This window comes from Ascaphus truei, chromosome 1 (genome assembly GCF_040206685.1).
Source record: "Ascaphus truei isolate aAscTru1 chromosome 1, aAscTru1.hap1, whole genome shotgun sequence".
Classification (NCBI taxonomy): Eukaryota; Metazoa; Chordata; class Amphibia; order Anura; family Ascaphidae; genus Ascaphus; species Ascaphus truei.
In genome coordinates this window covers 204,121,528-204,133,764 of record NC_134483.1, presented here as the reverse complement: position 1 = coordinate 204,133,764, position 12,237 = coordinate 204,121,528, and the positions used below count along the sequence as shown (strand labels likewise).

At 40.8% G+C, this 12,237-nt stretch overlaps 1 protein-coding gene across 4 annotated transcripts in view; it reads left to right on the top strand.

Annotated features, from left to right (window-relative positions):
• GRAMD2B (GRAM domain containing 2B) overlaps nucleotides 1-12,237 on the top strand; it is a 77,044-nt gene that overhangs the window by 42,989 nt on the left and 21,818 nt on the right. For all 4 annotated transcript variants that reach the window (XM_075600564.1, XM_075600543.1, XM_075600533.1 and 1 more), the window contains exon 2: nucleotides 11,703-11,819. In XM_075600564.1, coding sequence (XP_075456679.1) covers nucleotides 11,703-11,819 — 117 coding nt within the window. The remainder of the gene's footprint in view (nucleotides 1-11,702; nucleotides 11,820-12,237) is intronic.

The following is a 12,237-nucleotide window of genomic DNA, read 5'->3' as shown; positions in this document are numbered from 1 at the left end:
TATTGCATGCACAGTTGAAGATTATATATATTATAGGTGTACATAACAATTACAGACCAGATTAAAATGTGAGGCGGCTTTAGTTTTGAAAGAACTTAAACTGGTGGTGGCAGTGAGTCTCTGGTAGGTTGTTCCAGTTTTGGGGTGCACGGTGAGGAACGGCCGGATACTTTGCTGAGCTGTGGGACCATGAACAGTCTTTTGGAATCCGATCTCGGATGATAAGTGCTGCATGTGGTAGGGGTGAGGAGCTTGAACTTTGCGCCTAGACTCGAGTGATGACCAGTCTAGTTCTTTGAGCATTTCGCAGTGATGTGCGTTGTAGTTACATTGGAGAACAAATCGGCATATTGAATTGTAGCGGGTATTATGTTTGCTAGGTGGGTTTGGGGTGCTGAGCCGTATACTATGTCGCCATAGTTGATTGATTGGCATTGGCATCTATCTGCTGTGCGATACGCTTTCTGACCAGCAGATTTATTGAGGATTTTCATGTATATAGAGCCGGGATCTGCAGGTTAGTGTGTGTGTGTGTATATGTGTGTGCATGGGTTGTGTGAGTAAAAGTAAGTCCTAGATAGATTTTTTTTTTTTTTTTTTTTTTAAAGTTTAATAAATATATATATTTTTTGTTTTACAATCCTTGACGCATGCACGCACATACATACATACATACATTTGAGCGCAGATAGCGGCGCGAAAAGATGAATTTCTTCATCTTCGCCGCTGTCTGTCGGCTCCCCTCTCCCTGCCGTGCGCGCGGGCGGCCCTTGTATAGAAAGGCTGACTAACGTCAGCCAACTGAAATTCGGCGCGCACGCACAGCACTATAGAACGTGCCTTAGGGTGGTGTTAGCGTTGGTTCAGATCTGGAGCTCAGTCACTGGAAGCTTTAAAAATGTAGTCTTGGTCCCAAATACAATTGTTAGTCTTGTCGGTGTTTAAAAACTGTTTGTTTTGGGAAATCCAATTTTCGAGTCTCAAAGTCAGATTGAAGGGTGGAGAGACTATGGCTGTGTGCATATAAGATTGTGTCAGCTACATACATGTGTATTGAAGCATCCTGACAAGCTGTAGGAAGATCATTGATGAACACTGAGAAGAGATGGGGCCCCAGAACAGAGCCTTGCGGGACACCACAGGTGCCAGATCTAGTCATCGCAGCTCTGTTTTTCCCATTTATTTTTACTTTTGTGATAGACCCATAAGTTATTTTCCCTGTAGTGTCTTGCACCACCATTAATGGCAAGAGAAGGAAAGTGATGAATAGGCAGATATCACTGAATATGCACTTATTTGGGACTAAAATATTCCTTCTTAAATTTAACAAAATATCATAAAGACCTGCTCTATATGTCTGTCTTGGAAAAGGCATTTTTTTAGATCTAATTACCTATTTTTCTTGTACCCAATTCGTTAACCAACTGTTTGTGTATATTTCAAACCGAGTATGATTCAAGCTCTTTGTTTTCTATGAATGTTGCTTATTTTAAAGTATATGGGCTCGGTTTGAGGTATCCTGTTACAAAAAAAATGCCCTATTGATGTACCGTTTCACATCACAAAAGCGCCACTCTAGAAGCTCTTGTGACATACACTGTGCATCATGGCATTTTGCCAATATTCTTATTTTTTAGGTGCTGTTTGTGATCAGTGCTTCAGTGGTGCGCTGATCTCAGACTACAAGGAAGGTGGGAGCCCTGCCCTTTGCTTCCCCTACAAGGAAGGTGGGAGCCCTGCCCTTTGCTTCCCCTACAAGGAAGGTGAGAGCCCTGCCCTTTGCTTCCCCCTACAAGGAAGGTGGGAGCCCTGCCCTTTGCTTCCCCCTACAAGGAAGGTGGGAGCCCTGCCCTTTGCTTCCCCTACAAGGAAGGTGAGAGCCCTGCCCTTTGCTTCCCCCTACAAGGAAGGTGGGAGCCCTGCCCTTTGCTTCCCCCTACAAGGAAGGTGGGAGCCCTGCCCTTTGCTTCCCCCTACAAGGAAGGTGGGAGCCCTGCCCTTTGCTTCCCCCTACAAGGAAGGTGGGAGCCCTGCCCTTTGCTTCCCCCTACAAGGAAGGTGGGAGCCCTGCCCTTTGCTTCCCCCTACAAGGAAGGTGGGAGCCCTGCCCTTTGCTTCCCCCTACAAGGAAGGTGGGAGCCCTGCCCTTTGCTTCCCCCTACAAGGAAGGTGGGAGCCCTGCCCTTTGCTTCCCCCTACAAGGAAGGTGGGAGCCCTGCCCTTTGCTTCCCCCTACAAGGAAGGTGGGAGCCCTGCCCTTTGCTTCCCCCTACAAGGAAGGTGGGAGCCCTGCCCTTTGCTTCCCCCTACAAGGAAGGTGGGAGCCCTGCCCTTTGCTTCCCCCTACAAGGAAGGTGGGAGCCCTGCCCTTTGCTTCCCCTACAAGGAAGATGGGAGCCCTGCCCTTTGCTTCCCCCTACAAGGAAGATGGGAGCCCTGCCCTTTGCTTCCCTGCCCTTTGCTTCCCCTACAAGGAAGGTGGGAGCCCTGCCCTTTGCTTCCCCTACAAGGAAGGTGGGAGCCCTGCCCTTTGCTTCCCTGCCCTTTGCTTCCCCGAAGAGATCACATGATTGCTCCCAAAGAGCAGTTGCATGAACTGGCCACATAGATGGTAGTACCCTGTGGCTCCAAAGGGGTTCAACTCCGATGAGAAGACCGGTTTAAAACCAGTTCCCTTATGATTTTTACCATTTTAAGAATCTGTCCTCAAGCAATTTGTAGCAAATGGTTTCTAAATATTGACTCTAGGTACCCCGCCCAGATTCTTTGGTGCATCGTGTATAAAAATGCGGAAGATTTTTTTGTTAAAGGAAATTTTGAACTTCCTTGTGTCCGCAGTCAAAATAAGCTACGTGCTCTGTATGTTGTGCACTCCCTGTGTTTTTTTTTTTTTTTTTTTTTTTTTTAATTTATTTATTTTATACCATAAGTTTGAAACACGGGATCTGTGTGGAGCTGAGCCCCCTGCTTCCAGAGATAGACGTCCCATAGGGTGTGCTGGTTGTCACTCGGCTAGCAGTGATCGCGTGTTGGCGGCTCTTCAAAGCTCCTGCGGGCCAATAGGAAGCTGTGATCCCTTCAGAGATCTACCTTGGAAGCAGGGGGTCCCTGGAGCTGAAATGAATGGGGTTCAGCTCCAGAGACCGCATGCTTTAAACATGCTCAAATTAGTACACATTTAAAAAAAAAAAAAAGATCATGAATTGCTCCTTAAAAAAAAAAAAAATGGTTTAAAAAAAATAAAGCTTATTTTTTTTATCTTGGTAACTTGTATAATAAGAGAAGTGAATCTTTAAAGTGGTGCTACAAAAAAAATCTAGGAATGTCCTGGGCGGAAGAGAGACGAATAAGTGTTGTTTAGGCAAATAGATAGACCAGGATCTGAGTATACTCCTGTGCCGTCATGACCATTGAAAGCCTGGACGAAAGGTTTGAGTCTGCAGGAGACAGACCAATAACTGAAGTCCCGCAAACAAAGCAGCCCAAGAGGTATGGTCAACAGATCCTAACAGTTCTAGGTTCAGGCATATGTTGAATGAATTGAAAGCTAGATGGCTAAATATGGTATACTTGAGACTGGCCACGCAAGGGGCGATGCATGTACTCATGAACCGCTGCTACTGCAGGTAACGTGTCTGATCCTCTCGGCGTGCATCCATCTGTAGGAGATCGGTAAGAATGAGCAAAAATGAGCACAGTGAGAAAAAGGAGAACTGGAGGCCAAGTATTCAAAATGAAAATGTAATGCAGCTTCATGCCAAACAAAAGACCAAAGTAGGATAGCTCTGATGCGTTTCCCGCCGTAGCTGACACTTTATCCAAGAGTTTTTATTCATATTACTTCTAATATTAGAGAAAATGGAACAAGTTGCTAATCGGTGCTCAGTCAACATGTGGTGGGTACAATTTTGGTAAATGTAACCCATGCAGATTTGGCTGCAAAATAAGACTGGTAACAGAGTAACTCTGGGTATTCAAATATTGAAGTGATGTTATAGACAAATGCATGAAATCCCTGTTGAGGAGAGCAGACACCCTATATATGCACTAGTGTGTCTATCTGTATAATCACAATGAAGGGATAAGACCAATCCACTCTTGGCAATGGGAATTCGGTCTGTGGTCTCCGGGAGTAAGTAAAGCAGTCGTTTAATTAATGTGATCAGTAGGGGGTATGGTACTCGCAGCCTCCTCGGTCGTGGCGTCTCCGGAGTCGGCGTCCACTCGGTCGTCGAAATGCAAGTACAGGAAGTTCTCCCACGGGGGAGCCCTAAGGCAGTGCACAGCAGAAAAACGATTGCAGCTGGGCGATCCAGTTACCATTGTTTCTCTGCTCTGCCTTACCGCTCCCCCGTGGGAGAACTTCCTGTACTTGTAATACTATGATAACTTTATTGATATTGCGCATTGGGTTTCAAAGCACTACACAGTTGCAAAGAGAAAAAGAAAACATGCAAGGTTATAAGAGACCAAACACTAGGAAAGAGACAATACAGGATGGGACAGTACTGCTATTACTTCTTATATTTCCCCCCACTGTTTTTAAATTCAAAGTATGCAGGGGTGGTTGTAAAATTAAGCTTTAAGCTATCACAGTACCAAATGTAGACGATAAAAAATAAGTCAGTTTGGACTGCCTTTGATAGAACTGCTTTTTTTATTTTTATTTTTTTTAATCAAGATTAACAAAATATTGTTATTTCGCTGTTTGGGTGTATGCACCCCGTCATCTTGTTCCTTCCTTTTTTTTTTTTTTTTTTTTTTGACTGGTATTTGACCTGTTTCATGCTATAACATGAAATGCCAGATGATACAATAATGTCACTTGACATGTATAAACACAAAGTATAGTGGTGGTTTCATTACATTTGTTTTTCTTTGTTTGCTTCAATGGAGCATGCAATGTCAAGTATTTACCTACGCAGTGCAATATTATAACTTTTTTTTGTTTTAAAAGTGTATATATAAACTTGAACATGTACATTATGCAATGTATTGAGACTATCATTCAGTCCGCCTTCGAGGGTGGAATTCTAGTAACAAGTTTGTGGAATCCTGGTCCACATTGTGTTCTATGGAGAGAGAAGAAAGTGTTATTCTGTTAGAGGTAGGTTACCTGTAAAAGACGGGGACTTTTACAGATTCAACAATAGATGCAGAATCCCCCCCCCCTCCCCTTTTTTTTGGGGGGTGGGGGGGGACCTAACACAGAGCTCTGCATATTTAATTCTAAAGGTGCAACCCCACCCAAAATGAGATTCAAGATAAACGCATATGAAACACTGGTTCATTTGTATTTTACAAGTGCAACACTTTATGAAGTAGATTTAAAGCTTTAGAAATTGCCAGTTGGGTAGCCTCCATGGTTGAGAAAAGCAGACCATTTTTTGTGAGGAGAAAAGATCATTCACGGTTTAATGGCACTCCTGATATCTCTGCGACAGCTGGGCCGTTTATTTACAAGTAGTGGGGTTTGCAGCTTAGTCGGGTTATTTAAAAATAATAATAATTTGCGTGGAACTTGGATACACTCTGCTTTCCCACTGGTTTAATTAAGAAAGTGGCTTAATTTAGGTGACGATAGGTTAGTCGGTAACGATGTGTTGTCCTAATTAAATATAAAGCTGTACAGTAGTTTATCCAAATTGCTTGTATAATGCATATTGCAATTAAGTGAAAAGAAAATGTATCTTCAATAATGGCTTTACAGAATTTAAATATATAATTTAAATGACTGGAATGCTGTAATGGCAAATACCAGGGAATATGTGATGAATAATATAATACTGAATATTGTGTTCGACGGTAGAGCAGTGCTGGGCAATGTCAAAGGTGACGCTGCTCTCTTGATAAGATCCACATATTTATCAGGTCTTGAAATGAATTGGAATGGAAAGGCAAAGGTGTGTTTTCTGTGAAAGTAGGCTGGAAAAATACGTTTGGACAATGTGTACTAGCACGGTTTAAAACTGTACATCTTATCTCTTCCATCAAAGTAATTCATGCCAGATCCACATATCTGGAATATGTGCTTTTCAGTCATGATGCTTTGATGGGAATAAAAGTAAGGGTACTATGTTTGTGCTTGCTAGGTTGCAAAAGGGGTTAAATCCATTAAAACCAGGTTTTTAGCACCCCATTCAATATAGGGACAAGCGGGTAATTTACAATTGGCAAAACCAGAAGTGCAGTCCTATGCAGCGACTGACTGAATCTGTTGAATGGCAGAAAAGTATTTAAATTCTATGTCGGGGGGGGGGGGGAACCTGCATGTAGACCTGTTGTGCAGGCATTGAATCTGATGCGAAAACATCTAAATATTGTGCTCCCCCGTTTGAGCAAAGGCAATCTTCTGGCTGTTTATGGATTAACATTTGCATAAAGTTTGATTTAAAGAACGGAGGCTTATCGGTCCTGCTGCTTATCTCTCTTTCACCCCTGTCCCATCCAACTCGTTTTGTTTTTTTTTGTTTGTTTTTGTTTTTTCCCCTCTCTATTCTGCTTAGACACAAAAACAGAATTACATAATCTGCCACAGTAATAATAATTCTTGTATAGCGCAGTTAGTTTTACTGTGTGTGTGTGTGTGTGTGTGTGTGTGTGTGTGTGCCTGCCTGCCTGCCTGCCTGCAGAAGTACTGAATTTTACATTTCAGTCTACTGTATATAATCACGTTAATTCTCGGAAGTTCAGTTGAAGTCAACCTCAAGACTACCCTTCTCCACAACCTGGGCAGATAGCATTACAACTGAAATCGTGACAGAAGCCAGGGCAGTAGAAAAGATCCATTATTATTATTTTTTTTTTACATGCGGCTTGAACAGGAACAGTCCAGAGTAATGTCCTAGTTATCCTCAACCAAAAGATAGGAGAAAAAGACCTCTAATTACAGACCAGACTACAGTCTTGCCAATACTTGTGTAACCCTCTAGGTATGCTCACCCACACAGAGACGCTGCCCCCTAGTGGGTTCCTCTGCATGGACGTATGAAGGGAAGTGAGCCTTGAGAGCGATTCAGAACTGTGCACAGCTGAGAGAGGCTATATCCAGAGCCTCCTGTGTAACGGGACCTACACGTGTCCCATGAGGAGACAGGACAGCTGACCAGGGAGCTGCAGAGCAGGAGGTCGCCAATTTTCTCTTGATCTGTCTGGTGCATCATTCCGAACAACCCACGCAGGGTAAATTTGCTGCAACACAGCACTACTAAAAGCAAGTGTCTCTAGACAGCGCTCTGAGGTACCGAACGATTCTCGACGGCTAGCGTATGACTGCTATATTTTTCAGGGCACGTACTTTAGAGCTATTCCAATTAAACTGTGAGATTTCAGTATTGTATACAAGCAATTTAACTTTTATATATTGGGTAGCTGTATCAGCTTATGATCTACCTCCTATAATTGCCACACTGTATAGACACGTATACATCGGGCGTAAAATCTTTACAATAAAACGGAGTACCCTGGCATTAATCGTTACCTCGCTCCAGATTTAAGCATCTGATCGCTTTCATTAACCCACCCATGCTATTATCTTCCCCCTACTAGGGGCAAATAATTCACTTGAGACACTTTACTAACAGGGCAGCAATTTGTCTTGCCAAAATATCAATCTCGGTATTACAGGAGTTGGTATCTTTTGAGGTAATCTATAGCAAAAACGAGGAACAAACCTCAACAACTGATGCTCAAAAAAAAGCAGTACAAGAATAGATATTTCTTACCGTCTTAGTTCAACTTAAATAGTGTGTATATGGGCTATATAAAACAGAATAGGCTTCTTAACCTTCAGGTGTGTACAAGGATTCACTCGGGGTGGGGGCTAGCATGCGGTGCCCGAGACAGTTGCTGGTTAACCCGCCGTTAAGCATGTCCCACGGCAAATCGCCAAGTTTTATGACATGGGTGTTTAACACGTTCTTTCCTGTCTTTTCCTGCATAACTAAAGGCTTCCTGAATATCTTTATTTTTATAACCTCTAGCCAAGAACCTATCCGACATTTCTTGTGATGGTGAAAGAAACATATCATTATCGGAACACAATCTCTTCAATCTTACAAATTTGAGCCTTGGGGATGCTCTTGGTAAGAGAACCAGAATGATAACTCTGGGCGTGAAGGAGAGCGTTTCTAGAATGATTTTTCTCCTGGAAATATCAGTCTGAATGGTCATATTGTCAATGTACAGGGCCACATCTAAGTAATTCACGTGATGTTTATTGTGGTCATAAGTAAAGATCTTACATTTTAAATCATTAGTGTTACGTTCGTGAATAAAAGAAGAAAATGAATAATCATCCCCATCCCACACCATTATCAGGTCGTCAATGTACCTCTTATAAAAAAATATTCTTTCAAAATAAATTAGTGTCGTGGTAAATATGTTGTGCTTCCCATAAACCCATAAATACATTTGCGTATGAGGGTGCAAAACATGTGCCCATAGCAGTGCCTAATTTTTTTAACTAAAATTGTGCATCGAATAAAATAATATTTATGAGTAGGTAAAAATGTGATGTATTCTAAAAGAAAAGTGCATTGTGAGACAGGGAGATCGGACAAATCCAAAAAAAGACATACCGCTAAGAGACCGTGTCTATTTTCAATAATAGAGTAAAGTGAGGTCACATCTAGTGTGACCCACCTATATTTCCCTTTTCCACTGTAAATCCTGTAAACTGACAATGAGATCCGGCGTATCTTTGATATACGAAGGCAAATGGAATACCAAGGGTAATCTAGGTGAACCAAATTTAAATTACAGCTAAATTTAGAATCGCACACCATTAGCACGAAAACAAAAAGGGGACACACGTGCCCTCCTGTAATGATAAAAATTGTAATACGTATTGACATTCGGAATGAATTAATACTTTTTTATTTTAAAGTACATATTTGTGCATTGATTTTAAAAAGTTTTATATTTCATTGATCATCATTTCTTTGTACATTTTAAACATAGTTGTGTGCTCCATTTGTATAGGGGTTCCTTCCTGTTTCTCTTCTTACTGTACACCTCAATAGTTCTCAACTATTTCCTCTGTAGCACTCGCATCATGACACCTAGGTTGAGCGAGGTCTCTTTGCTACTTGTGCTTCAGACAATGTCAAAAAGTATGGAGAGATTTATGCTGGGTATTACCCAAAGAGAAGGGAAGGGGTGGAAGAATGAAGGAGTTTTAAATCTGTGAACTGATGAGTAAAAAAAAAATATGTCAGTGGGCTGGACATCTCAAAAAGAAATTACCATTGTTGGCCAAAGATGGTACTTGACTGAATTCCAAGAGATTGAAAAGACCATGTGACATAGGAGGATGAAATCCGAACATTTGTTGGAGCAAGAAGAGCGGCTTCAAACCGCAGTACCTAGAAGAACATGAGATCTGTCTATTCGAAAAATATAATTCAGTGCTGATCACTACAAGAATATTGAACACAGAGCGAGATACCACAAGGGGGGTCAGTGTATACCCCGCACAACACCAAAAAGAGGGTATACTAATCATCTGTTATGACAGAAAGTTACCATCCACAAGCTGGTGTAGGGGTGGTGCTGACTAGGGATAGTGGGTATTGTAGACAGAGGAAAAGAAAAGCTCCCTATTGAGTCGCACTAGAGAAACGCCCTTGCTGAATTAAAAATAAATGTTATTAAACTAATTAAAATATGGTTGTAGTGAAGTGAACAAAGTACCGAATGATTAAAACAAATTAAAAATGAATAAACGGAGGTATCAGTGTGCTTGATCTCATGTGTTAGCCGTAGGTTGTGTTGATTCGAGTTTAGTGTTTCTACAAAATTTACAAAGGATTCCTTGCTACCGTTCCATAGTATAAGGATATCATCTATATACCTATAGCCAAGAGCGTATTTAGATTTATCTAAACACTATTTGTACACCCAATAACAATCACCCCACATACCACCATTCATATAGACATACTGAGCTCACAATCACACAATAGCACTCGTATCCATGTGTGATCAGATGACTGACAACTAAACAATTGTAATTAAGTGGCTATTTCCACAGTTAATTCAATAGCATAACTGTGGTAACAAAATAGTGTACAATAGCTACTATCATTTCCTAATTAGTGTTCAGATCAAGCACACCTCTGTCTACTGATCACTACAACACTGTAATTACTGCAGCACAGGTCTAGTAAGAACATGGCTTTCATGTCCACATTTGAGACTCGTTTAACCCTTTCGTTGCCTTGAGGATTGTAATTTTAGTGAGCTCATTTTTAATGCAGCTTGGTAAAGGACAGGACATTTTATTCATATAGTGGGTTGATGGCTCATGGTTTAAGAACATCACCAGTGTGTACTGTTCTTCCACTTGACTTTGTTTTCACTTGTATGATGCCTCATCTTGTTCTTCTATCTGCATTTTTGTCAAATGATTAGCAAACACGTGAGGTTATATACAAGGTGTTGAGGAAAATAGTGAGTCATGTTCCACACGGAAGCTTCCTCTTGTGTAATCTTTTTGTGGGTTTAGTTGGCAAGTATTATGCAGTTGCTAACAGCTGTTTCACAAAGTGAGCCTGCTGTATGTGAAGGTAAGACCTACGTTTTTTGGTTCTCTGCTCTTGCATGTTCTGATTTTGTAGACGTGTATGTACTGTGAGCAAGTTACTGGGTGACTTAGAATTTCATTGATTATAATTGATTTTTGTAGGCTTGTGGAATCTAATTTAGTACTTTTGAGATTTATTGAACTAGAAAAATGAATTGTTTTTACAGTACTGTCTATAGACTAGTAGTGCAAGCCATCATTTTCATCCATTTGACATTGGTTGGTCTCTCTAGTTGCTGTTGACATTTGTTCTGGAAGTCGTGGTTTGTAGGCATAAAGAACACTCTCCTTTCTTAATTTATTTATTTTCATTCATTAAAAAAAAAAAAATTGGCCAAAGTAGACCACAAAAAAAACTTTACAAACGAATGTGTTTTTAATGCAACTTTATTGGTCCTCCTCGAACGCAACAAAGGTTTGGAAATGTATGTTTCACTCATTGGCCCTTCTGTAAAATGATGGCAGTATAAGAACTGTTTTCATCATTGCACTAGAACTTGTATTTCACATACTATTCTTTATGCTGTCAAATGTTGTCTTAATTTTACAAAGCAGTGGCATAATCTACTAGATCTTGCGTGGTTTTTTTTTTTTTTTTTTAACAGATCAACCTCCATCACAAAAAAAAATCGGTTCACATTTGGAAGAGATCATTTCGTTTTATGTAGACTTTTTTCTCTAATTGTAATCAAATACTGCATATTAGTACTTTTGACTGACTTTTTGCTAACGTTGTAACAAATCCTAGTTCTGCTTAACTGTTTCAGGTTGGTTATATTGCACTATACCAGAAGCACTGGAATGTGATCATTTTTAAACGATAGACGTGACAGAAACTAACTTTCTGAGCTTGCAAAGCTAGAAATACAACCAACAAATCTGTTCCTCATACACCGCCATAGACCAGATATAATGTATGCCAATAACTCACAACCAATCAATACTTTGCTGTTTTAACAATAAAACGCTTAATTTCTTTCAATGGTGTCATTGACCATAATGTTGATTTGGAGGAAACTGTGAAATAGTCCCAGGACTGTTTATGAGCAAGTGCTTTCTCTAGATAATGTGGAGATGTTTTGGAGTATTTTTATTTATTATTATTATTTTTTGACAGCTCAGAGACAGAGAATGGGACAGATGACAAGAAGACTGTTAAACAACCAAATGCTGCCTTACAGCTTCGGAGCAATGATGCTGAATTAGAGAACAGAAGAAGGCTACCTCTTTCAAGGTATTCAGGCCCATGAATCTGCCTCTCTACTTGGAATTTTTTTTTTTTTGTGGATAACATTCTTTCAAATATTAAAGGGGGGTTAAAATGGAGCTCCCTCCAACTAAAGATGGGGGGGGGGATAACTAAAGTATATTGGTGTTAATCATGATTTTCTTAAAGCAAAACGTACTCAGGAGGCAAAATACCAACATATGACTTAAACCTGTATAGGCTTCTGGGGGGATGGAGGTGATTGCTTCATTTAGTGTGTGTGTGTGTGTGTGTCAAACATTATATATTGTAACATGTGGTGAAATACTGCCTGTAGGAATTTGAATTGTCCTGCTGTACTTTAGGTGCGGGGTAACCTAGCTGCCCAAGTTTGAGGAGTATGGCACTGGGTACCCACATAACTGGAAACGTCTGCAGACAGAAC